This window comes from Lutra lutra, chromosome 18 (assembly GCF_902655055.1).
Source record: "Lutra lutra chromosome 18, mLutLut1.2, whole genome shotgun sequence".
Classification (NCBI taxonomy): domain Eukaryota; kingdom Metazoa; phylum Chordata; class Mammalia; order Carnivora; family Mustelidae; genus Lutra; species Lutra lutra.
Genome location: NC_062295.1, coordinates 1,154,828 through 1,180,392, shown reverse-complemented (window position 1 = coordinate 1,180,392; position 25,565 = coordinate 1,154,828). Strand labels below are relative to the sequence as shown.

General features: G+C 62.6%; 2 protein-coding genes across 3 annotated transcripts; both read left to right on the top strand.

Moving 5' to 3' along the window:
• The first annotated feature begins 1,199 nt into the window (after positions 1-1,199).
• CLCN7 (chloride voltage-gated channel 7) lies at positions 1,200-25,540 on the top strand. 2 transcript variants are annotated; one of them, XM_047713278.1, is made up of 25 exons: positions 1,201-1,429; positions 8,197-8,268; positions 11,798-11,869; positions 11,992-12,057; positions 12,471-12,603; positions 12,835-12,944; positions 13,448-13,528; positions 14,391-14,453; positions 14,545-14,628; positions 15,403-15,496; positions 15,707-15,771; positions 16,252-16,368; positions 17,032-17,086; positions 17,546-17,606; positions 18,042-18,180; positions 18,995-19,088; positions 20,182-20,351; positions 21,895-21,946; positions 22,184-22,311; positions 22,470-22,555; positions 22,772-22,901; positions 23,392-23,451; positions 23,517-23,693; positions 23,850-23,930; positions 24,160-25,540. In XM_047713278.1, the coding sequence occupies exons 1-25, from the start codon at positions 1,277-1,279 to the stop codon at positions 24,244-24,246; spliced, it is 2,430 nt and encodes an 809-aa protein (XP_047569234.1). In that variant the 5' UTR covers positions 1,201-1,276; the 3' UTR covers positions 24,247-25,540. The 2 variants fall into 2 exon arrangements, with proteins under 2 accessions (XP_047569236.1, XP_047569234.1); XM_047713280.1 differs by lacking the exon at positions 8,197-8,268 and having other exon boundaries at positions 1,200-1,429.
• Positions 4,853-8,182, top strand: LOC125090530 (uncharacterized). Its single transcript, XM_047713284.1, has 2 exons — positions 4,853-5,382; positions 5,695-8,182. Exon 2 carries the CDS (start codon positions 7,036-7,038, stop codon positions 8,161-8,163), a length of 1,128 nt encoding a protein of 375 aa, XP_047569240.1. The 5' UTR covers positions 4,853-5,382; positions 5,695-7,035; the 3' UTR covers positions 8,164-8,182.
• Positions 25,541-25,565: the final 25 nt, after the last annotated feature.

The following is a 25,565-nucleotide window of genomic DNA, read 5'->3' as shown; positions in this document are numbered from 1 at the left end:
TGCCAGGCCACAACTCGGGGCCGTCACACCGCCCTGGCCCATCACTCGAAAGGACAAAGCCAGATGACACAAATGAGAAAACACCCTTTTTAGAAAGAACGTTGTTCTCGGAATTTCCAAAAGAGCATTGCACAGTCATTGTGGGTAAAATTCAAAACCCTGTCCCACTTCTCTTATTCTGGTTTTCGTTCTGATTTCGAGTTATGTGGGGGGAGGAGCTCTATTCCTTTCTCAGCCTCAGAGCCTTGGAAACACCCCGTAAACTTTTTTCTTTTGACAAGTTTCATACCTAAAAAACAGAAGTTGCAAGACGAGCATATTGTGGTCATACAGGTTGGGCCTAGCCTGACCGTGTCAGCACTCGGCCACATCTGGTCCCCTCTGTCGCAGGATCCTGTCCCCATGATGGTGCAGATGCCCGCGTCCCAGCCCATACCCCCGCATAGACCCCGTGTCTCCCGAGAACAAGGACTTTAACTGCGGTGACCCCAAGACAATGTTCACCTTGGGCAGGGAACCGGGCAATCCCCCCCACCCAGCCCAGTGCACGCCCAAGGTCTGCCAGTCGTCCCAGCGAGGCCGGAGCCGCCAGGAGCCTTCAGCTGTCCTCTCCCTTCAACCCCGTCACAGAGGGCGGTCCTGGCCCTTCGCGGCGGAGCACAAACGCCTAGCAGGGTGTGTGCAATTCCCCCGTGGTGAGGGGACTCGGCAGCCATGCCCCAGAGCCGCGCGTCCTCGTCAGCACAAGCCCCGGGAGGCCCGGGCGGTGCTCAGCCTGTCCTGGGGTCCGGGGGGGCATCCGCGGGGCTTCCAAGATTTCTTCCCCTTCCTGCTTGTCGATAACATGCAGGCAGATGCCGAGACCGCGCACGGTGTCCGCACGCAGAGGACCTGCCCGGATGGTGGAGGACCCGCCCGCCACCGGTCGTTCCTCCCGCGCCGCCACCTGCTCCGGGAGGGACAGCCTGCCCGCCTTCCTCCCCCTTCCTCCTGTCCAGTCCTCGCGGACCCCGGCTCCCTTCTCCGTTCCTGCTGCGATCCGTTCTCGGGGACCCGGTCCCCGCTGGTCACCTGAGCGGCGGCGGAGCACCCTCCGCCCCAGACGGCGCTGGGCCGCGGGACTACAACTCCCAGAAGGCCTCCGCGCGCACGACCCCGCGCGGCCGCCGTCGTGCCTCAAGTGCGCAGGCCTCGCGGATCACGTGGGCGCGGCGCGGGTCACGAGAACAAACACCCGGTCGCCGCGCTTCCCGGGCCGGGCCGTCTGCCGCGGGCCATGGCTAACGTGTCTAAGAAGGTGTCGTGGTCCGGCCGCGACCTGGACGACGACGAGGCGGCGCCGCTGCTGCGGAGGACGGCGCGGCCCGGGGCGCCGGCCGGGGAGAGCACGCCGCTGTTGAACGGGGCCGGGCCGGCGGCCGCCCGTCAGGTGAGGCCCGTCCGCCGGGAGAGCCCCGGGCCCGCGCCTCAGTCTCCCCGCGCCGGGAGCCGGCCTCGCCGTGGCGGGCGTGGGCCGGGCCCTCCGCGCCGCTCCCACTCCGGGGTCAGCGGCTCTGGCAGGCGGAGGGTGGCTCACTCGCCGGTGGCCTTGTGCCTGGCCGGTGCTGACCGGCGCGTCGGTGCTCCGATCGTCCCCCGGTGAAGAGGAGGGGATGCGCCCGGTCGGGCGCGGGAACGGGCCCGGGGTCGTCTTCCGCACATGGCAGCGCTGGCCTCGGAACCGAGGCCCTGGGGCTCTGGGGTCTCGGGAGGGAGGAAGCTCGGGGCCGGGTGGCTGGGGGGCTCGAGGAGCAAGCAGGCCGAGCTCACCGTGACACTGTGCTCCGAGCGCGCACGAGCTGCCGGCCGCCGGCTGCTCTCCGCAGTGCGGGGCTCTGCGGGCCCCTTCTCTGCACGCGTCGGTGCGGGGCGAGCTTAGGGATGGTGGGTGTCTCCACCCCGTCTTCCTCACCAGTTACGCGACGGGAGAGCGTGCAGACCCGCGCTCTAAGCAACAGGTCAGAGCGGTTGCGCCGCTCGGTGAGTCGGGTTGCGGCTTGGCAAGCGTGCACGGGTGTTGTGTTCACTTTGAGTTAATGAGCTGTTTCTCTTCGTCGCTGGGTCTTACTCTGCTTTTGGTTGTTATTCTTGTTCCTTTTTTATTCTGTGTCTGTCCATTAACCATTGGAACAGTCTCCAAAAAGCAGGAAGGAGGCAAGCGTCAGGCTGTTTCTGTAGGGCTTATCCCCAGGTTGCCCCCGTCCCTTGGAAATGCATGAGAGTGAAAGTGCAGGTCTGCTCTTTGAGTGGAATCTTGTTCGGAAATGCCGTCTGTGTCTGCATGAGAAGTGACCTGAAATGCTAATTTGGAGGGGGGGCCTTAAGGGTGCTTTGTTATTTTCTTCTTGGAACATTATTTTTTCCTTCTAAAAGAAAGTAGCCTAGGGTCTACAAAAGGGAATCATGAAACTGGCTTTAGGAGTCGACAGGGAAAGTGCTAGAAACATAGAGGTGGAATTTGGGTTTATCTCAGGACTAAACGTGTGTTTCCCACTTTGCAAGTCGACCAAAGGAGTTGGCTTTTTTTTTTTTTTTTTTAAAAGAAGAGTCTTTTGAACTCTTAAAAAAATCATTGTTAAAAACTGTTTGCAAGCTATTGCGCATTTGTGTTTAGTAACACCTGACTGGCTTCTCTTAAACAACTAAAAAAGAATTACTATGCACCTACTGTGTGCCCGGAACAGAGGTGCAGAAGCAGCTTCCTTCCTACTGGCTGCAGGCTCGTGGAGAAACACGCCTGGTGCTCTGTGAAGACTGAGGGGCCCCAAGGGCAGGAGAGGTCCCATCGGGGTCCAGTCTTGAGTGCAAGACCCCCAGGCAGTCCGACAGGTGGGAAAGAGCGGAGAGTGTGCATAGGATCCTCTGTGAGTTTGGAAAGTAGATCGGAGCGGGGAGAGAGGTAGGTCAGACCTGTAGGGGACAGCTTTTGGCTTTGAATCCAGCTTTCTCTCAGGGGGAGTCCTGCTGGAAGCTGGAGATTTCAGTCTTCAGGGATCGTGCAGACTGGTGGCAAGGGGGAGACCGCTCCGCACCCCAGGAGGCAAGCCCCGCGGCCTCTGCTGCCTCAGGGTGATCCCCTGCAGGAAGGTGAATGTGTGCACTGCTCTGAGCAGTGCCTGTCCCGGCTGGTGGATGGCAGCCACTCCGTGGGTTAGTACCGGAGACGGCACGAAAGTGACGGTCTTTGGGTTATCGTTCACCAGGTGACCCCACTGGCAGCTGACGGGATTCCTTGGTGCCGGCTTTCTTGTGGGGAAGGTGTGCTCTGGGCTCGCAGGCCAAGTTCAGCGTTAGGCTCGGGGGCACCCTAGCTCTGCAGCAGACAGTGGCCGGTGAGGTGCTGCCAGACTGGGGCCATTGGAACTAAAAGGACACCCCGGACCAACAACCATCCTAGGGGCACGTCCTAGTGACTCCGACGTGGGAGCTCATCTTGGCCACCTCCCGGCCCTTTGGGGTTTCTTGCACGACACTCAGAGTGGGATGGTGGTGGTGTGGGCACCAGCAGAGCTGGCCAACCTCCTGAAGCTGTTGCTCGGGGTGGCATGTGCCGTGTGGCTGCCTGGCAGCCTGCTGAGTGCCCACGGGGAGAAGCACGGCCCTGGGCTGGAGAGACCGCCGACCGCCCTGAGCTCAGCCTCCACCTGCCCGGAAGCAGCTGTTCAGAGGCCCCTGTGGGCTGCTCTTCCCTTTGTCAGGCCCCTGGGCCCAACATGCTAGAGCAGGGGTCACGGTGAGTTACCAGAGCGTCACTGCCATTCGGCCGCTGGGAGAGGGTGAGGTCAGCCAGCAAGTCATTGTCATGTGTGTGGGCAGCGGGAAGCAGAGCATTTCCAGAGCTTCTGCAGGGAATTCTGAGGCAGAAACAGACGCTCCGGAGGCGGAGGGTGGGATAGCCGCGGCATTGGTGACTGTGGGACATTTCCAGGGCCCTCGGCTTCGGGAAGCTCCTCCTGAGACACTTTGGGGTGGGGGGTGGGGGTAGGACTCTCAGGTTTAGAATCCGTTCTGAGGATCTAGCTTCTTTGGGAACTGGCTTGCTTCTGTGTCCTGCCCGTACAGCTGGAGCCACAGACCACAGCCTGGGAGTGCCAGGGGCAGTGGAGGCGGTGCTCAGGGGTGGCTTATCTGTCGTCCTCACCGGCCCCTCGAGCTCTGCTCTGCAGTTAGCAAGCACCCATCTTCCTCCGAGGTGGCTCTTAGCACTGGGCTCGGCTCCTCCTCGAGGTCCCTCCTTGCTCTCTGTCCACCCATAGCCTCCCTGGTAGGGTTGGGGCGGGCTGCCTGAGAGCTGCCCAGGTCTGTGTCCCTCCTGCCTTCGGTTTCACCTGTGCGGGGTCAGTGAGAGCTGAGGGACAGGACTGGGCCCAGGCCTAGACTGAGGGTCCCGGGACTGCGCCCCCCCCCACAGTGCAGTCCTTCTCCTCACTGGGGTTCATCCTGCAGGACTCCTCGCCCGCCTGACCTCACAGGCTTCCTCACATTTGCAATTACCCGGGTTTATGGGCGTCTGTGTGCTTCCTGGAAGCCTGTGGCTGCTGGAGCCCCATGTCCTCCGTGCTGAGCGTGGAGCCTGGCGGCTGCGGGAACACACAGCAATCCAGCGGGACAGCAAACGGCCTTGGGATTGTTTGTAAACTTGTTTTTTTTTTTTTTTTTTTTTTAAGATTTTATTTATTTATTTGACAGAGAGAGATCACAAGCAGACGGAGAGGAAGGCAGAGAGAGAGAGAGAGAGAGAGGGAAGCAGGCTTCCCGCTGAGCAGAGAGCCCGATGCGGGGCTCGATCCCAGGACCCTGAGATCATGACCTGAGCCGAAGGCAGCGGCCCAACCCACTGAGGCACCCAGGCGCCCCTGTAAACTTGGTTTTACTCTGAGTGAGAACGTACAACAGAATTCACCGCCGTGACCAGTTTTAAGGATACAGCTCCCTGGACTCAGAGGCCCGCGCGCTGTTGTGTAACCGTCCCGCCAGCCCCCTGGGGAACTGGGGCGCCTTGCACAACTGAAACTCTCCCCATGAAACACCCAGCCCCCGCACCTGCCCAGGCCCTGGGGCCCACCCTTCTGCTTTCCCTCTCCGTAACCCTGACTGTTCTAGAAGTCTCACACTGTGGCGTGTGTGTCTTTTTGTGATGGGCGGCTTTCTTTACATTTTTTGTGATGGGCGGCTTTCTTTACATAATGTGCCCGAGGCTTGTCCCAGTTCCCCATGGTAGCAGGTTGCAGAATTTCCTTCCTTTTCAAGGCCCTGCGACCTTCTGCTGCCCAGTTGGGCCCTGGCCGGTTTACCCACTCATCTGTCAGGGGACACGGGGGTCGCTTCCAGCCCTTGGCTGATGTGAGTCACATGGGTTCCCACTTCCAGGGGTTGGATCCCTGGGTCGTGTGGTCATCCCGTGTCTTTCAGGACATGCCAGGGGTTGGGTCGCTGGGGCACGTGGTCGTCCCACACTGCTTTCCACAGCTGCTGTGCCGCTGTGCACCCACCCAGCGTGCTTCCGGCCCCCTCCCTGGCTCACGCTGCGCTGGGGGCGGCATCTCCTTGTGGTTCTGCTGCTGGTGTCAAGTGTGTTTTCATGTGCTTACCGGCCGTGCGTGTGTCACCGTTGGAGACGTGTCTTCAGGTCCTCTGGCCACTGTTTCTTACCAGGTTGTTCTGGACTTCAGTTCCTGACGTGAGGCGGGTGTTAACTCCTTTCGGGTGCGCGATCTGTAGCACGTTCTCCCGCCGTGCGGGCTGCCTTTCCTTCTGCTCTGTTGTCTCCTGTGACACACAGAAGTTTTCCAGTTTGCTGTGGCCGTCCCATTTTTTAATGTTTACAAATAAGCGTGGATTTGCAGGAAGTTGACAAGGCCACACAGAGAGGGCCCATGCGCCTTTCCTGGGTGCCTCCATGGCTTCCGGCCCACAAAATGGTAGCATCGAGTGGACACTGGGATGTCAGCATAGGCACGTGGGCACCCTCTGGCCTTGACCTTGTGTCTGCATCTGTGCCACCATGGTCAGTGTGCAGAGCGCGGGCCTCGGCACGGAGCTCTCTCGTCCTGCCTCTAGGTCGCTCCTCCCGCACCCAACCCGCTCCCATTCCCCCGGGCCTGACATTTTGAGGTCGGGTCAGTGCGGCTACTCAGCGTGTAATCTGTGGGATCGGCCACTTTTCCTTGGCATCAGTCCCCAGAGTCTCTGTCTGGCCTCTTGTACGTGTCAGTAGTTTGAGGAGCCGGTACGTGATCTAACCCGTGTTCAAGGGGAAGACACAGACACCTCGAGGAGATCACCAAGCTGTAAATCAGTTTGCTTCACCGCAAAAGCTATTTCCTGGAAGATGCACGTACAGCCCAGAAGAGAGAAGCAGGGGGGAAGGGAGGGGCCGCCACCTCCCGGTCGAGGCATGCCCTCCTGGGGTGCCGGCCGCCCTGCCCTGCTGGCGTCCGGTCAGGGGCTGAGGGCCTGTATCCCCTGAGACAGTAAGTCTGTGCCGACTAGACTGTTCGTCCTTTTTTTCTTTTGGAAGATGTTATTTGTTAGCGAGAAAAAGAGAGCAGGGGCAGAGGAAGAAGCAGGCTGCCGGTAGGGAGCCCCGTGTGGGACTCGATCCCAGGACCCCAGGATCATGACCTGAGTTGGGAGGCAGATGCGTCGTTGACTGACGGGGGACAGGCGTCCCTGACCGGACCGTTCTTGTCACACCTCTCCCAAGGCTGCCGCGTGGCTCTTGGAAACTGCAGAGGCGAGGGGAGATGTGTGATGGGCCCTGACTTTGGGCCCCTAGTTGCGGAGGGTGACGGTCCCATGTAACCGAGCTTCCTTCCTGGTCACTGGGGGGGGGCATTGGAAGCGACCGGACAGCCTTTCCCTACGGCTCTGTCTGCAGGGTCGGGGTGTGGATCCCGTCACACTGTCCACGCGGCCTGGCCTTGCTCAGTGGGGTCTGTCCATCTGTGTACCCTGTCTGCCTGGCCGGTCTGTGTGTACAGACACATCCCGGGGATGTGCATTTGGTGTTGCTGTGGGCAGGCTGGGGGCCGGGTGGTGGCCCAGACCCCTTCCTGCTCACACGTGTCCCGTCGGTGGGGCGGAGGCGGCAGCCAGCTTGAGAACGGGGGTCCCTTGTGGGGCCGGCACGGTGCCAGCGGGGCTAGTTCTCCTGGAGTCAGCGGTTTGGGGGCATTGTCGGTTTTTAAAGAGAAACGGGCTTCTCTCCGCCACCCCCGGTCGCTGGCTCTCGGTACGCGCGTGTGGAGGGCGCCCATCTGTGCGCGGGGAGCACGGCGATGCCCACGTGCACACGCGGCTCAGAAGGCCCCCTGGTGGGGCGAGCGTGTGCAGCCCGAGCCTGTGGACTGTGCGCACCGCTGCGCCTGGCTGGGGCGGTTAGCACGTCAGGCGCGGCGAGAGGTGGAGCGAGAACACGTGCAGCGACACACGGAGATGCGAGTGCTGCGGGGCTCCCGTGGGCTGTGGGGCGGCACGTGCCCACGTGAGGGGTCCCAGCAGGGAGACCGGCGCCGTGGGGTGCAGGGCGAGCTGACGGCTGAGCCGCTGGTGCGGCAGGAGGACGGTCATCTGCTCCCGGCTGAACGCACGCGCCTGCGGCGGTGGCGCCGGGGGCCGGTGCGGGTGTCGCCGTCGTGGAGGGCCGTGGGTAAACGGCAGCGCCCAGCTCTGCCTGCGCCGCTGAGGAACCCCCGGTCGGGCTTCCACACAGCAGCATCTGGGATGTACCGACCCCGAAACAGGTTTCGCGGAAACGCACACCTGCCAGGCGCCTGTGTTCTGCTTCCCAGGCTTCTGCCATGCGGTGCGCGTGAGGACAGTCACATGCCTGCCTGCCTGTCCCCGGGGGCTGACGGGAGTGTGGCTGCGAGTCTGGAGGGCCTGCCTGGAAGCCGGGGACAGCTCCCTGCCTGCTGGAGCCCCTCACTCTCGGGACTCAGGAAGTGGCTTGGGTGGAGGAGCCTGGGCGTGGGCGACCTTCCGCTCTCATCCTCAGGGCTGGCAGGTGTCTGCCGCTTCGGCCGTGCCTTAGGCCAAGGTGATGGGGGGCCCTGTGGGGTAAAGACGGCCTGGGCTCATGCAGAGTCCGGACTTGTCTGGGGTCCGGCACTGGCCACATGACCTGGGGCTGAGCACCTGCGATCTCTCTTCCAGTCGCCACGTTCAGCTTTCTTCCGGGTCGGACAGATGAGCAACGTGGAGCTGGACGATGAGCTGCTCGACCCGGTGAGTAGTGGGCTCGCTCCCACCCTGCGGCTCTCAGCCCCTGCCCGCCCCCAGGAAGGTCGAGGCCCGCTCTTGTGGAGGTGCTGAGTCGAGCGTGGGGGTAAACAGCAAACCGGAAGGCGACGGACAGCGGCAGGGCCGCGTGGAGCTCGGGGGCAGGCGCGGGCGGTTCCGTCCGGAGCTGGGGGACAAAATGACGAGCAGACTGTGGGCCCCCAGCGCCTGGGCAACCAAGGAAGTTGGCTCCGAGGGTTTGTGTCCCCTGAGGCTGACTTACGTGAGCAGAGATGGGGCAAGTGCATGCCAGGAGGTTGCCCTGAGCCTGTCCTATGCAAGTGCAGGAAGCAAGGCCAGAGGAGCTGGCAGCACGTGTGGGACAGGGGCCCTGAGTGGGCAGGAGGTGGGCTCTGGGGACAGGGATCTCAGGGCACCTTTAGACCTTTAGACCTTGGGACCTTTGTCCTCTTCTCCTGCCCCCGTGCCAAGCTGTGTGGCAGCTGCCGGGGAATATTTCTCGAGCCTGCCCTGCTCTCCAGCCTTGCACTTGACTTCCTCCCCAGGGTTTTGCGGTTCTGACCTGCCCCCTCTGATGGCCGGTGATGGCCAGCTGATCGTTCCTGTGCTGGCGGCCATGTGTATGTCTTCTTTGCAGAAACGTCGCTTCACATCCTGTGCTGCTCTAATCGCCTTGTTTGTATTTTTATCGTTGGGTTGTGAGAACTCTTTGTATATTAGATGCATGTTGCTCGTCAGGTACGAGATCTGCAGATCCCTTCTTAGGGTGTCTTCTCGCTTTCTGACCGTTTCCTCGAAAGCACAGAGCCTATTTTATTTTATTTTCTTAGAGAGTGGGGAGGTACGGTAGGGGCAGAGGGAGAGGGAGACGGAATCTGGAGCGGGTTCCAGGCCCAGCGCAGAGCCCGACACGGGGCTGGATCCCACGACCCTGGGATCATGACCTGAGCCGAAATCAAGAGTAGGACGCTCAGCCGACTGCGCCCCCCAGGTGCCCCACAAAAGCCTTGATTGTGAGGATGTCAAGTTGACTGTTGTGTTGTGGCTGCCGTGCTGTTGGCGTCGTGTCGCAGAAGCCACTGCCTAGCCCAAGGTCCTAAAGATTTTCCATGTTTTCTTCTTCCGAGAGTTCTCTGATTTTAGACCTTTGATCCATTTTTCACCAATCTTGTGTTTAGTGGAGGAAAAGGGTATGAGCTCATTTGCGTGTGGGTGTCTGGACTCCCAGGACCGTCTCTCTGAAAAACCAGTCTTTCCTAATGAGTCATCTAGGCACCGTGTTAGAGAACCTGTTGGCCGTGAACATGAGGGTTTCTCTCGGGGCTCTGCTTCTCTTGCACCGATGCCCGCGTCTGTCCTTGTCCCCGGGCCATGCCGTCTGGAGGACTGGGTCTTTTGTGGTGAGATTTGAGACTAGGAAGTGAGAGTCCTCCAGCTTTGTTCTCCTTTTGCCTTTTCTGTAAGATTTTATTTACTTATTTTGAGAGAGTGCATGAGCACAAGCAGGGGGAACGGCAGGCAGAGGGAGAAGCAGACTCCTGGCTGGGGAAGGAGCCCGACACAGGGCTCGATCCCAGGACCCCGGGATCATGACCTGAGCTGAACGCAGACGCTTCACCGGCTGAGCCCCCCAGGTGCCCCTGTTCTCCTTTTTCAGGGTCGTTTTGGCTGCTCGAGACCCTGTGCATTTCCGTGTGGTTTCAGGACCATCGCTTCCGTTTCAGGGCCGCCTGCCGCGGCTTCACGCCCAGTCTCCTGACCTCCTGACCGAAGGACGCAGCGTCCTTCCGTTCATTCTCGCCTCCCGTTCCTCCCAGCAGCACTCCGTGGTTGTCAGTGTACACGTGTTCCTCCATCGAGTGTATTTGGGGAATACACTTCAGTTATTTTATTCTCGCTGCCATTGTCACTGCAGTTCTCTGGGTTTCCTTCCTGGCTGTGCTCGCAGGCGTGTAGAGAAGCCTGTGGGTTTGTGCACCAGCCTTCTGTCCTTCAGTCTTTTTTTTTTTTTTAAAGATTTTATTTATTTATTTGACAGACAGAGATCACAAGCAGGCAGAGAGGCAGGCAGAGGGAGAGGGGAAAGCAGGCTCCCTGCTGAGCAGAGAGCCCGATGTGGGGCTCGATCCCAGGACCCTAGGATCATGACCTGAGCCGAAGGCAGCGGCTTAACCCACTGAGCCGCCCAGGCGCCCCTGTCCTTCAGTCTTTTTGAACGCGTTATTCTGATCATTTCTTAGCGTATTTTGGGGGATTTTGTGTACACAAGGTCGTGTCGTCTGCAAATAGAGTTTCATTTCTTCCTTTCCGCTCTGGATGCCTGTTACCTCCCCTTGCCTCCCTGCCGTGGTCGGAGCTCCGGGGCCATATGGAGCAGGCGGGGCCCGGGCAGGTGTCCTTGTCGTGTTCCTGATCTGAGGGGAGAGGCTTCCGTCTCTCATCGTCGAGTGGGACGCTGGCCGTGGGCTTTTCCTGGACGCCCTGATCAGGCTGCGGAGGTTCGTTCTGTTCCTGCTCTGTGACGTCTTCTTGTCGTGAAGGAGCGTTAGAGGTTCCTTAGATCCTTTTTCTGAGTCTGTTGAGATGATCGTGAGGACTTTGTCCTTTATCCTGCCGCAGCGGTGTTGAGTGTCGTGAGTACCACACTGCAGACGCCGAACGTGTGGCTTTTCCTCAGCAAGCCGCTCTCCTGTCCTCTGCAGACAGCAGCTGAGTGTCCTACAGCTTAACTCAGTTCTGACACCATCTGCCGGGCATGAGTGCAGGCCCCCTCCCCGCCGGCTGAGGGCCGGGTCCCACGAGACCGCCCCCACGTCCAGGCTGTCACCAGCTGCAAGTCAGGGTTCCAGACCCCCTTGTCCAGCCATAATTTGCTAGAACGGCTCACAGAACTCAGGGAAACACCTCACTCCCGGTTACTGGTTCATCGTAAGGACAGGCCTGGGGAACAGCCGAAGGAAGACACCCACAGGGCGGGCGGGTGTGTGGAAGGAGCACGGAGCTTCCTGGCCCTGTCCCCTGCAGCCGGCACCCCCGTGTGCCCGGAGGCTCCCGCACCCCTTCCGTTCTTAGCGGGGCTCGGGGCTGATGGGCTCCTGGGTCGTGGGTGATGGGCTCGGTCTCAGCCCCTCCCCCTCCCAGAGGTCACGGGTCAGGGTGTGGAGCTGAGAGTCTGCCCTCTGGTCAGCCTTGATCTCTCTGGCTGGCAGCCCTCACCGGCCCCTGAGTGCACAGGGAACACCCTCTAGAGAGGCCACAGGATTTCAGACGTGGGGGCCGCACCTGGGACACAGACCAGGAACATGGTTCCCGCAGTTCCACAAACATCATGTCACTTGAGTTCCGGATGTGTAGCTGGGATGATCCTGACCTTCCCGTGGTGCCGAGGGGCGTGGGCCTGCACTTCCAGCCTCATGGCTTCGTGGGACACACGGACATGTGCCCCCCCCTTCCGTTGCTCTGTTCCTGCGCGTGCTGGTTGTCAAGTGTGCGGCTTTGCTTCTTCCTTCTGCAGGAGACGGACCCCCCTCACCCTTTCCCCAAGGAGATCCCGCACAACGAGAAGCTCTTGTCCCTCAAGTACGAGGTGGGCCTTCTCCCTCTCCGCCCCCTCCCCATGCAGACCCTCGCCCCCTTGCCCCCTTCCCCTTCTGCCCCATGACCTGGGAGCGCCGCGGTCAGCCATGTGTCGGGTGTGCCTTCCCACAGAGCTTGGACTACGACAACAGTGAGAACCAGCTGTTCCTGGAGGAGGAGAGGCGCATCAACCACACCGTGAGTCTGCGCTGGGTGTCCTCGCCACGCGCCCTGCTCTCAGCTGCCCTCGTGCTGCCCCCAGCCTGGGTGCGGCCCCCTCCCACCCCCTCTGGGGTCCTCCAGCCTCCGATCCTGGCTTGTGTCCTGGGGCCAGAGACGCCTGGGGACAGGGATGGGAGTGGGTGTGTTAGGTGAGTGTGATGGAGAGGACAGGCAGTCGTCAGCTGGGTGCCCGGCTGTCAGCCACTGACTGTGAACCACCGCCTCTGAGACGTTGACCAGAGGCCGCCTTCCCTGGATGCGGGGTCCCGCATGCAGTGTGCTGGTGGCGGCCTGTAGAACCCCCCCCCGGGCTGGACGCACCATGTCCAGAGGGCCTGTAGTGGAGGCCCCCGCACCGCGCCTGTTTCTGATGGTTGCTCTCCCCGCAGGCCTTCCGGACGGTGGAGATGAAGCGCTGGGTCATCTGTGCCATGATTGGAATCCTCACAGGCCTCGTGGCCTGCTTCATTGACATCGTGGTAGAGAACGTGGCTGGCTTGAAGTACAAGGTCGTCAAGGACAGTATCCTTTGTCTGAAGTCCCCAGCATAGAAGGCGGCGCGGGCTCCGCCGGGTGGGGCTGTGCAGCTCTGAGCTGGCCAGCGGTGAGGCCTCCCTGCCGGGCACGTTTGCCATCCTCATGGGGGAGGCGTGGCTGCGTGGTGGCATCGGGGGCTGGGGGTGGCACTCCGGGCCCAGGAGGGCAGTGGGCAGGCCAGGGGTGAAGCTGCCGGTCATCCTTGATGAGCACCAGATATCGACAAGTTCACGGAGAGGGGCGGGCTCTCCTTCTCCCTTTTGCTGTGGGCCACGCTGAACTCCGCGTTCGTGCTTGTGGGTTCTGCGATCGTCGCCTTTGTGGAGGTACGGCCGCCAGGGGGCTCCTGTGGGAGGGAACCCTGAAGCCGGCTACACTGGCAGGGCCTCTGGTGCGGACATTCTGTGTTCTGGCAAAGCAGAAGGCGCCCGGGGTGGGCGGGGCCTCAGCAGCAGGGCTGGTCCTGTTGGAAGGGAGCACCCCTTCCTGGACTTCTCCCAGAAGTTTCCCTTCCTGTGGCCTGCGTCTTTCTTGGCTTCTCCCCTGCCATGAATGTAGCATCCAGAAGCTTCTATCTGCAGTGCCCGCCCCCCACCCCAGGGACACTGGGCCTCTTTTCTGCTCAATTCCCGACCCCTCCCATGGCCTGCTCCCCATTCCCCACCATCATCACTGCCTCTGGAATGAGAGGAAGCAGGAGAGGAACCCAGCTCCATGGGCAGCTGTCCTGTCTCGGACAGCACCGTGTGGCCGTGTCCGCTGGGACCCGTGGGGGCTGTAGCACCGCCGTTGTTCGGCCTGCTCAGTGCTGGTCTCTCTCTCCTTCCAGCCGGTCGCCGCTGGCAGTGGGATCCCCCAGATCAAGTGCTTCCTGAACGGGGTGAAGATCCCCCATGTGGTCCGGCTCAAGGTGAGGCCCAGAGGACTCGCCAGACGGGAGCTATGGTGGGTCCCTGAGCGCCTCTGGGACTTGGCTGGACTCCCTCCGTGTGCTGCCCATGAGCGTGGGTGTGCATTTCATGTAAACCTGCTTCGGAAGGGGTTAGAATTTTCTCTTCCACATTGTAAATCATGCACTTATGCTCAAACGGGGCGGCAGCTGGGCTCACCAGCCGTGTGGAGCGCGTCCGTGTGTTCTGCACGGTGGTTACTATCTCAAGGTCAGAATAGCTCTGTTGGAGTGGTAGGTACCCTTTCCGTGAGTTTTTTCCTGTTTTTGTAGTTTTCCTTAACGTTCTGCTTAATATTCTTGACAACGCCCTAATTCTGAAGAGATTGGGGCATCTAGGAGCGTGGTTCCTCCGTGGCCATCTCCAGGTGTCGGGTCGGCATGCCTCAGCTGGAGGCTTCTCTTGGCTCGTCTGGGGCGGGGTGCTCCCGGGGCCCTGTGCTGTGTCCCAGGGGGTGGGGACCGGCCTTGGCAACCTGAGGAGCAGGGCGGCCTCGGGGAGGGCTTGTACCCGCTGCACACAGCGGGGTCCCCCTGGTGGGCGCAGAGTCAGCAAACATACCTGGGCTGTGTCCAGTGGAGCAGAAGCTGCTGCTTCCGGCTCTCAGGGGTGCACAACTTCTCAGGATGGGAGATTTGAAGGTTCGAGAAGAATCAGCCGGAGCCCCACACCGAGGACGCCCACTGTGTGCTGGCCCTCCTGCGTGCCCGCCTTGTGTCGTGGGTTCTGAGCTGGGCACGTGGTCAGGTTGTGCTACACGCTCTCAGACTATGCGCATGCGGCCTTTCCTCGGAGACTTGACATGCCTTCCTTTGTGTTTAGACCCTCGTGATCAAAGTGTCCGGCGTGATCTTGTCCGTGGTGGGCGGACTGGCGGTGGGAAAGGTAACGGAACTCTGCTCGCTGCCGGTGACCCGAGGCCACTTAGTTCTCTCAGAGCCACGCTTGTCTGAGGGCGGCTGTCCTGTGCTTCCAGGAGGGGCCAATGATTCACTCGGGCTCCGTCATTGCCGCCGGGATTTCCCAGGGGAGGTCGACGTCGCTGAAGCGAGATTTCAAGGTGCGTGCCCCCTCCTGGCACGAACGGCCCCGGGTGCCCGGGACCACAGCCTTGCCCGCAGCCGTCCCAGAGGCGCGTGGGGCGGCTCATGGGACGAGTGAAGACCCTGCGCTTCCAAGATCTGTTTCACAGCAATTTGCCACGTTTCCCCCCAAAGTCGCCAGCACCCTGATGGGGTGTTGCACTGACTACGCAGGAACTCAGACGTTTGTGGTCTTCACAGGACAGTCTTGTTTTTTTTTTTTTTTTTTTTTAAAGGTTTTATTTATTTGAGAGAGACGCAGCGAGAGAGGGAGCACAAGCAGGGGGAGTGGGAGAGGGAGAAGCAGGCTTCCCGCTGAGCAGAGAGTCTGTTGCGGGGCTCGATCCCAGGACCCCGGGATCATGACCTGAGCTGAAGGCAGATGCTCAATGACTGAGCCCCCCAGGGACCCCCTGTCTTGTGTTTTTACATCAAGCACGTGTCTTCAGCATCTCTTTTGTTTGGTTTTGGCTGGTGTTCCGTGGGGTTCTGAGGTGTCTGATGGGTCTTAGGTGGTCTGTGAAGGTTCCCCGGTGTTGCGAGCCTCCTCCCTTGGCTGTTGGCCCACGAGGGCGCCATTGGCTCTGTGGTGCCACGGCTGTTCTGTGGCCTTCATGAGTCCGCATGGGTGGACTGTCCTGAGAGCCGTCTCCTGTGAGCCCGGTGTCCCTGGCGCTCGCTGACCTTGCTGCACTCTCAGGGGCGCCTGTGGGGAGGCTGCTGAAGTGTGTCCCCGTGTCCCCCTGTTGCAGATCTTTGAGTACTTCCGCAGGGACACAGAGAAGCGGGACTTCGTCTCCGCGGGAGCTGCAGCCGGCGTGTCTGCTGCATTCGGAGCCCCCGTGGGTGAGGAGGGCAGCCCACACGGGGCAAGCTGTGGTCCCTCCCGTGTCGGGGAGGGGTCTTGCTGTTTGCAGACTTTGGGGGAGGAGGAGGGTGCAGGCACGTGTCCCAATAGGCCTGGCGACTGCCTCTGCCTGTCTTGGTGCCCCGGGGTCACGAGCTCCCCTGTGTGTCCTGGGGAGCACATCAGGGCTGGGCTGCTTGCCGTTCCAGGTGGGGTCCTGTTCAGCTTGGAGGAGGGTGCCTCCTTCTGGAACCAGTTCCTGACGTGGAGAATAGTAAGTGCCTGCAGAGGGCCACTCCGTCAGGCGGTGCTGTCACCTGGCCTCCGTTCACTCGAGGGACACCTGGCTCTTGGCTCGCGCTGTGGTGCCTTCCCCTGGGGTCTCCAGTCGGCTGTGCCGGGAGCCGTGCTCCTGTGGGGCTGCTGTGGCCGACTCTGCCCATCGCCCGACCTGAGCTGCTTGCTCTCCTCCCACCTCGTGTGCTCCCCTGTCAGCCGTGGGCCTTGTTCGCACCTTGTCGCCCCCTTCATGGGCCCACCAGACCCCACCGCACATCTCGTCCCTCAGCTTCGTCACGGCTTGGCCCCAGCACATGCTCGCCCAGCCACGGGGGGCCAGGCACCTCCTGGATGACGGGAGGGGAGGGTCCCCCCCAGCTCCCCAGGCCCTGGCCTTAAGGCCCCGCAGCCTCCCAGCTCCCCCGCCTCGGGCAGGCTTGGCTCTGACGGTGCCCCTGTTCCTCTCTGCCCACAGTTCTTTGCTTCTATGATTTCCACGTTCACCCTGAATTTTGTCCTGAGCATTTACCATGGAAACATATGGGACCTGTCTAGCCCAGGGCTTATCAATTTTGGGAGATTTGACACAGAGGTAATACAGTGCGCTCCCTCGTCGTCTGCTTTCTCTGGCTGGGGTCATGGTCACATACTTGAGGTTCATCCTGAGAGTGTGGGCTTTTGGGGAACAGTCGCTCTCAGCTGCAGGGTTGAGCTCTTGGTTGTAAGTGCTGGGGGCCGGGAGGTGACTTAAGGAAGCTCACAGCTGACCTACCTGTGCACGTCCAGATGCCTGACACCGCTGGGTGCTCTCGGGGCGTCTGGGCGGTCTGCTGAGGCCATGGGCCCAGGGTGATCATACGGCTGTGTCCACGGAGCAAGTGGGTGCTGTGCACTGGGACCCTGCTCCCATGGGCGCCGCACATGTGGACACAGCAGAGCCCTCGGGTCACTTGGGGTCACAAGATGTATTCCCGGGGTTCTTCCTCACTTGTGCCCCCCTGACCGCCATTTGGCAAAAGCTCAGGCCGTCCCCACCTTGAGGTGGACGAAGACCCGGGCCGGGAGCAGGCAAAAGCCCTTAGAGGGAGCGTGGTGTGCTCGGAAGCACGGCGCCTCTGTCCTGCTGACCCCTGTAGTCGTGCATGAAAGTGTCGGACGGCCTGTGCGCGGGCTGATCACGGGCCGTGTCCTTGCTCATGTCAGAGTGGGGAGGGCTGGCGATGTTCCCACGGGACGCTCGCTCTCTTCTCTGCAGACAATGGTATACACGATCCATGAGATTCCCATCTTCATCGCCATGGGCGTAGTGGGTAAGGGCCGTCCCACGAAGGAACGCTCCCGTCCCCCACACCCAGGTGGGGGCGGGAGACTTCCGGGGGGTTCAGAGTGTGTGGTGGGGTCCGGGCCTGCCAGAACACAGACCTGGCTCAGCTTTGACACGGCCGGAGGGGGCCGTGGCCCCCACAGCCAGGGAACTGTCCTCCACGTTCTGCCCTGTGCACGTACCCCTGGGAGGGAGCCCACAGCTGGAAGACCGGAGCTTTCCCCCCGCTGGAGAAGCCCCTCTGTGGGTGCTCCTCTACAGTAGAACAAGCTCTGGACAGCACTTCCCACTCTGAAAACCTACTGTCCCCCGAAGGAAGGCAAAGCCTTTGAGAAATCCACTTGTGCGTGTGCTGGGCTGTGCTGACATACAGCACACAGACGCACAGACCCTGTTCTCCTGTCCTTTCTCCCGTGTCCCTTACACACTCCCCTCCTGGTCCTAGGTGGTATTCTTGGCGCCGTGTTCAATGCCTTGAATTACTGGCTGACAATGTTTCGAATCAGGTGAGAAGCCTCTGTTTTGTGCACCCGGGGCTTTCGAAATGGGTGTGTTGTGGGCTCTGTGCCCTTGGGGTTGCATGGAAGGCCACATGCTGACAGACCTCCTTGTTGGTGGTTCATGTGTCTGGAGGCCTGGGAGGTCCTGAGCCAGGGGACACTCAGGCCTGGAGAGCAGTTCTGGGAGGTTTCAGGTTTCTCGAAATCTTTGGGTGGGCCCTGGGCTTGAGGAGGCACTTCTGCCTTCTTGTTCTCTTGCCCAGACTTAAAATGCTGTCAGGGGCGCCCAGGAGATGACCCAGTGACTGTGTGCGCTGCGTCACCCTGTGTTACCCCATCGTGTCCTGCGACGAGCTCTCCTGAGACACGGACTCCAGGTGCCACAGCAGCTGTTCGGCTGTGAGCCGTCCTGAGGCTGGTCCATCCTGCTGTTTGCTCTAGGTACATCCACCGGCCCTGCCTCCAGGTGATCGAGGCCATGCTGGTGGCCGCAGTCACGGCCACGGTGGCCTTCGTGCTGATTTACTCATCCCGAGACTGCCAGCCCTTGCAGGGGAGCTCCGTGTCCTACCCCCTCCAGGTGGGAGACCCAGGGCCGGTGGGCGGGTCTGTCGGGTGGGGTGGGGCCAGAGGGTGGCCAGAAGCTGAAATCCGGCTCAAGCGGGCTTCCCGGGCCTGCTGGGCATCAGGAGAGCAGAAGTTACGCTGGGCAGGTTCTCCCTGGTCCTCCTCCCAGAGCAGCGTTCCGCCCGGGCCACACGGGGACTTCAGAATGGGGGACGGGGCGGCGGGGGGATTGTAGGTGTGGACCCGAGAAGCCCCAGACCCGCACAGACCATGGCCACGGCCCACAGGGATCAGCCCGTGTCCGCCACCTGGCAAACTGACCAGCAAAATGGGGTTTGTCCGTAAGTGGGTGTATTTGGCCGTGGAAAAGCCGAAGCTCTGATATGCCAGCCCGTGGCTGAAGCTCGGAAGCACGTGGACACAGGCCAGGTGGAATGGCCCAAGTGCGTGTGATGCTCTGTGTGCGAGACACCCAGAACCGGCAAAGCCACGGAGGCCGGGCAGATGTCTGGTAGCCAGGGCTGGGGGGGACCTAGGGGTCACAGAACCCGCCCCGTTCAGTCTGAGAGGGCTCAGCCCACTGGCTCCAGGGCTCAGGTGCCGGCTGCGGAGCCCCAGATACCCCACGTGCCCCAGCGACAGACTCCCTGTCCGGCCAGGCTCCTGTGGACTGGCCCCGTAGGCTGGACCTGCTTCTGGAGCCCTCACCGTCCTTGGGCCTGGCTCTTGGCGTCCTGCCTCTCCGAGGCCACGACCTGACCCAGCCGTCGCATCGTGGACGCCAGGACTAGTCTGCCCACCGGCTGTTCTCTCTCCCGACCTCGCAGCTCTTCTGTGCAGACGGCGAGTACAACTCCATGGCCGCCGCCTTCTTCAACACCCCGGAGAAGAGCGTGGTCAGCCTCTTCCATGACCCCCCAGGTGTGTGCCTGAGCTCCATGCCATCAGCCACACGGGGGGTCTTGGCCCCTCCAGCCTGGTCTGAGACCGACGCGCAGTCCCTGGGCCTGAGGGTTCCCTTCCAGCCAGTGTGCCCCAAGGGCAGAGGTTGGCACCCTTCCCGCAGTGTCGGGCACACTGGCAAAGGGGGTTGGGAGCTCAGGGGTGGGCCAGACCCTTCCTCTCCTAGAGGGCAGCTGCTGTCTCCGTCGGTGACGATGTTCCTGTCTCCCACCGTGTTTCCCTCTGGGAGCTGCTTGCATGGGGCGGCCTCCAGCCTGGTGACACTCACTGGCCACTGTGTCTCCTTTCTAAGTGACCTCCACCCCAACCATGAGGCTCAGACTCACGCTCCCCCGACTGAGCTGGCCACGTGCCCCCAGCTGCACTCATATTTAATTAAAATAGGTTGTCGAGCGTAGAGCGCTCCTTTTCAGCGCGCGCCTGCCATGGTGCTGATGTGCGCAGTGGCTCGCCTCCGCCCATGGCACCAGGCCCACCAGGGCGCCTACTGTGTGCACCTGTGGAAGCCAGCAGGTGGTCATTCTGTGACATCATTTCACCTTTCCCGTTTGGGGCTCTTTTAGGCCATCTCTAATTGCTCCCTGTTGTGAACAGGGTCACTGAGAACTTTCTAGTTTGTCTCTATACACGCGCAGTAGGTCCATGCAATTTAGCGGGAAGGTTTAAACACGGGGTGAGGCTGAGCCCTTGGTGTTCTGGGCCAGGCTGTTGGGCGGACAGCAGTCTCCTGGACTGGTTGGTCCCAGGCTTGGGTGGGTTTCTTTCGGCGTCTGGAAGTGTCTGCTCGAGATTGATGCCTGGCGGTCCCCCTCCCCTGGTGTCCAGGGGTCCGCACGTCCTTCCCTCAGCCTCAGGTCAGCTTCCTGCTGGCCGCACCAGGCCCCACCTGCCAGGCCACCGTCCTCCTGCCTCGGGGACTAGGCCTCCAAGATTCGCACTGTGGCCCCTGAGGATGGGGCTACTTGGGGGCAGCGGACTGGGCAGCTGGGCCTGGTGGCCGTGTTCCAGGTGAATCCACGTGGCAGGTCCTAGCCAAACCCTTCTCCCCTAGGCTCCTACAACCCCATGACGCTCGGCCTTTTCACGCTGGTCTACTTCTTCCTGGCCTGCTGGACCTACGGGCTGACGGTGTCCGCCGGTGTCTTCATCCCATCCCTGCTCATCGGGGCCGCCTGGGGCCGGCTCTTTGGCATTTCCCTGTCCTACGTTACAGGGGCCGCAGTGAGTGTGGGCTTCTCCGCGCTTCAGGCCTGGGATCCAGGGCTTTCCGTGCAAGGGGACAGGTGCATCTGAGCCCCTGGTCATTCGGCGTGGCCTCGAGTTTTCTGGCTGCTGGCGTTTGACCGAGACTGCTATCTGCAGACGTGGTGCCAGAAGCTTGGACCGGGGAGATGCTCAGTGTGACTTGAGTGTGTGACCCAGGTGCATGTGCCCGGCCCCTGGGGACTAGCCTTTCTTTTTGTGTATCTTCCTTTCTTACTTCAGTCTTTAAAATAAGATTTCTAAAACCATTCGAGGAGCCAGGGTGGATCCCCGTCGCCCGCCCGCTCTCTTTTCTAGGTCTCGCCATGCCCGTGTCACGTTTCCTCCCAGGCGTGGCTCCGATCTTCCTTTCTCAGTTGAGGGGTGATTCACGTACTGTCAGGCCTCCTGCCGTGGAAGCGTACAGCTTGGGGGCTTTGCCTGTGCGATGGTGGTCTGCGTCACGTGTCTAGTGTCACGCCTGTGTGCCTGGTGCAGTCACTGCCGTACCCCAGCCCCCGCAGCCACGTGCCCGCCTTCTGTCTCTGCGGGTTTGCCTGTCAAGGGTGTTTCCTGAGTGGAGTTGCACAGCGTGGCCTGTGTGTGGCTTCACTGCTGCTGGTCCGCACTGGGTTCTCTCTGCACACGGGGACACTGTCGGCCTTCCTGCACGCACCTGCCCTGCTTCCCTCCTTGGCACATGGAACGCGGGCTCCTGCCGTAGCTGCGAGTTGTCCCGTATGTGCGTGTGGCCCAGATCCTTCAGGGCCTCCTGAGCGGGGTACCCCCAGGGGGTTTCCAGGCTTCTGTTGCCGTAGATGCTGTACCGCAGACTACATTACATGTGTGTGGACTGTAGGAGTTTCTTCTAGGGTTGGTGTTGCTGGGCCCAGGCCCGCGGCGGGGGAGTCACGTATCTCGGTGGGCTTGGGGGGGGGGGCCGCCGCGGGGGAGTCACGTATCTCGGTGGGCTTGGGGGGGGGGCCGCCGCGGGGGAGTCATGTATCTCGGTGAGCTTGGGGGGGGGGCCGCCGCGGGGGAGTCATGTATCTCGGTGGGCTTGGGGGGGGGGCCGCCGTGGGGGAGTCACGTATCTCGGTGGGCTGGGGGGGGGCCGCCGCGGGGGAGTCACGTATCTCGGTGGGCTGGGGGGGGGCCGCGGGGGAGTCACGTATGTCGGTGGGCTGGGGGGGGGGGCCGCCGGGGGGGAGTCACGTATCTCGGTGGGCTGGGGGGGGCCGCCGCGGGGGAGTCACGTATCTCGGTGGGCTGGGGGGGGGGCCGCCGCGGGGGAGTCACGTATCTCGGTGGGCTGGGGGGGGGCCGCGGGGGAGTCACGTATCTCGGTGGGCTGGGGGGGGGGGCCGCCGGGGAGTCACGTATCTCGGTGGGCTGGGGGGGGGGCCCGCGGGGGAGTCACGTATCTCGGTGGGCTGGGGGGGGGCGCCACGGGGGAGTCACGTATCTCGGTGGGCTGGGGGGGGAGGGGCGCCCCTCCGACAGCTCCTCTCTCACGCCGCAGATCTGGGCAGACCCTGGCAAATATGCCCTCATGGGAGCAGCTGCCCAGCTGGGTGAGTCCTGGCCGCCCCGTGGGTGTCCCAAGGTCAGGAGGGGGCGCCTTCTCCTTGGGGAACGGAGGGCCCCGAGTCCACCCCGTGGCATGCAGGGTCACTGTCCCCACTCTGCAGCCTGCAGGGCCAGACCACCGGGGCGAGTGGGTGGGGCGCCGGCATGGACACTGGAAGACAAGGGGGGTTGCACGGAGCGGCACTGCGTCTGCAGCCTCCCCTGATGACCTCCCTGGGCAGGTGGGATTGTGAGGATGACCCTCAGCCTGACTGTCATCATGATGGAGGCCACCAGCAACGTGACGTACGGCTTCCCCATCATGCTGGTCCTGATGACGGCCAAGATCGTGGGCGACATCTTCATCGAGGTGCGGCTCGTGGGAGGAGGGCTGCCTGCCTCATCCCCTGCCCTGTGTGCCCCCGCCCGCCCCCAGCGGGGAGTCTGAGACTGGGGGCTGGGAGGCAGGCAGCGGAGGGCTGGGAGGGGCCCTCTGCGCGCGTCTCAGCGCCGCCCGCCCCCCCTCAGGGCCTGTACGACATGCACATCCAGCTGCAGAGTGTGCCTTTCCTGCACTGGGAGGCCCCGGTCACCTCTCACTCGCTCACCGCCAGGTATGGCCAGCAGGGGTCAGGGGACAGCAGACGCTCCTGGGAGGTTGGGGAGGGCGCGCCAGTGTCTGGATGTCCGGGGGGCGGCGGGCCCCCTGGCTCCTCGTCCCCGGTTTCCTTGTCTGGCAGCTTCTGCCTGCCGAGCCTCCATCTGGGTGAGGAGAGGGTATTAGTCACATGGTCGCTTGCGGCGAGGCCACAGCAGGCGCTCTCGCCCAGGGAGGTGATGAGCACACCGGCCACCTGCCTGCGGAGGAGGGAGAAGGTGGGCGTCATCGTGGACATTCTCAGCAACACCGCGTCCAATCATAACGGGTTTCCCGTGGTGGAGTTTGCTGGCGACAACCAGGTACCCGGGCCAGCCCATACGTGTGCGTGGCCTCGGCCGTGGCGCATGAAGTGGAAACCCCGTGTGGGCCCATGGAGCTCACGTCTACCAGCTGCAAAGGAATGGGGTCCCGTGGCCAGGAGGCGGCGGCCTCGGGGCTGCCGACCGCCGGTCATGGCTGCCGGCGCCCACCCGTCCCGGGGTCTGACTCCACGCTGTGCCGTCAGCCAGGGCGTCCGGGCGGTGACCTGTGTCGGGAGCAGTGCGGACGGATGTGGTGCGGGTGGCGGGGTGCATCTCCCCACGGCCTCTTGCTGCCCTGGCCTCTGGGCAGCGAGGAGCAAGTGCGGGCGAAGTGCCCGCGGCGGGCCGGCTCCAGAGCTGGTGGCCACGTGTCGAGGGGAGCCCGGCGGGGTTTCCCGCAGTGGACGTCTGCGGTCATGGCAGGGAACCCCCGTGGCTGGAAGGGTCTCGGTCTCGGGCTCCTCATGGACGAGGTCTCTTCCCACAGCCGGCCCGGCTGCAGGGCTTGATCCTGCGCTCCCAGCTCATCGTCCTCCTGAAGCACAAGGTAGCTGCCGGCCGCCCGGGGAGGGGGGACCGGGGGGCCACGCACTCTGACGCCCACCGCCGCAGGTGTTCGTGGAGCGCTCCAGCATGGGCCTGGTGCGCCGGCGGCTGAGGCTGAAGGACTTCCGAGACGCCTACCCGCGCTTCCCACCCATCCAGTCCATCCACGTGTCGCAGGACGAGCGCGAGTGCACCATGGACCTCTCGGAGTTCATGAACCCCTCCCCCTACACGGTGCCGCAGGTGCTGCACGGCAGCGCCTTGGGCGCTGGGCTGTGGGGCAGGGGTGGGGGAGGGGGCCACCAGGGGTCCCCGGGCTCCGTCGGAGGCGCCGCCCTTCTCGGATGGGCCCGGCGGGGGGCGGGGGGGGGCTCAGCGGCGTGCCTGCCCCCTTTGCAGGACGCGTCTCTCCCGAGAGTGTTCAAGCTGTTCCGGGCCCTCGGCCTCCGGCACCTGGTGGTGGTGGACAACTGCAACCAGGTGAGTGGCCACGGTATCCTGGCTGCCCTGGTCGTGTAGTCGAGGACCTGCTCTCAGCCCCTTGGCCCGGGAGCTGGGGGGGGGTGGCGGCAAGGCTCAGTACCCAGACCGGCCAGGTGTCCAACCCTGGGGCTCCCCCTCGTGGTGCTGCCCCCTGCAGGGCATGGGGCAGCGTTTCCACAACAGCAAGAGGCTGCTGCCAGCCCCTGCCCCGGCTTTGCTCCCACAGGTGGTCGGACTAGTGACCAGGAAGGACCTGGCCAGGTACCGCCTCGGGAGGGGGGGCCTGGAGGAGCTGGCCCTGGCCCAGACGTGAACCCTGCCCCCCCGCGCCCCCTCGCTCCCTGGGGTAGTGGTGGATGTGGCATCCCCCAGTGCTCGGGGCACGCGTGTGTCTGTGTGTCTGTGCGCGTGAGACAGTGGGCGGGCCCCTTGCTGCTGCTGCGCCGTCTGCTCCCCTGCAGGCTGGCCCGGGAGGACCACGCTGTCTGCACTTCACTCGCTGGGGCCTGGGGGACACGCAGCTGCCGCAGAAGCCCGAGGCCTTGTCCCTTCCGCTCTGTCTGTGCCCTTGAGGTGATGGGGCTGCACCTGGAGGCAGGCGCCCTGGGGAGCAGACGCGGCAGCAGGCTCTAAAGGGAGGCCAGCTGTTTCGCAGACTTACCACGAAGTCCTCTGGGGTCTTGGCCGGAGAGAGCTGAGAACCATCCGTGGGTCTGAACGGCTCCGTCACCCCGACGTCCGGACTGACGGCTGTCGCTGGTGTGCACCGAGACTGGCACATCTGAGGGGGGCGGCTCCCACTGGCCTTCAAGGACCCTTGGCCAGGGCCACCTTTTGGGGCAGCTCTGGTCCCGGTCCTGGGCCAGGTGGGCTCTGGAATGGGCAGGCGGGCCTGGAGCAAGGATACTCTCTGCTTCTCCTGTGTCCCCAGGACCCCAGGGAACTCTTTCTGGAGGTGATTCCTTGGCCTGCTTCTGAGACAAGGCTACCCGCCTGCCGCGGTGGCAGAGCCTGGGGGCGGGGGCAGCTGTCCGTCTTGGTTTGGGCCCCTTTCAAGGGAGTGGGGCCTTCAAAAGCCAGTCCCTTCCTGGCAGGAGCCCTCTGGGGGACACAGGGTGACGAACGTTGGGGGGCTCTGGAAGGGAGAAATAAAAGAATCCTATCCTGACGGCCAGCGCCCGGCTCCCTGGTTCCTGCCCAGCACACGCCACGGTCCAGCAGTCAGGGCTTCACAGGCCGCTGAGCGGGGGCATCCGGGACGGGGCCACCTTGACCCCCCGGAGGGGATGGAGGCAGTTGTGGCAGATGCTTGTCTGTGGGACATCTTAGCGCTGGACTCTGCACCCCCGGGGGCCCTCGGTCCGGATGCTGTTCTGAGCTGTGGGGTGCAGAAAGGCCCCCAGACTAGGGCTGACTTTGGAGTAGTTGCCTTGTCCTGGGGAAGGCCAGGTCCGCCCTCGATGAGCGAGCCTGGCTCACTGGGCGCAGGGATCAGGTCCACGCTGGCCTGACCTGGGGTGGGAAAGCAGGGATGTAGTGGTTCATGGTGACGACATTTTGAGCCAACCACAGGGTCCCCGCGGGGGAAATAAAACACTGGAAACTTGCACCTGTCTCTGTTCGCTTTCTGAC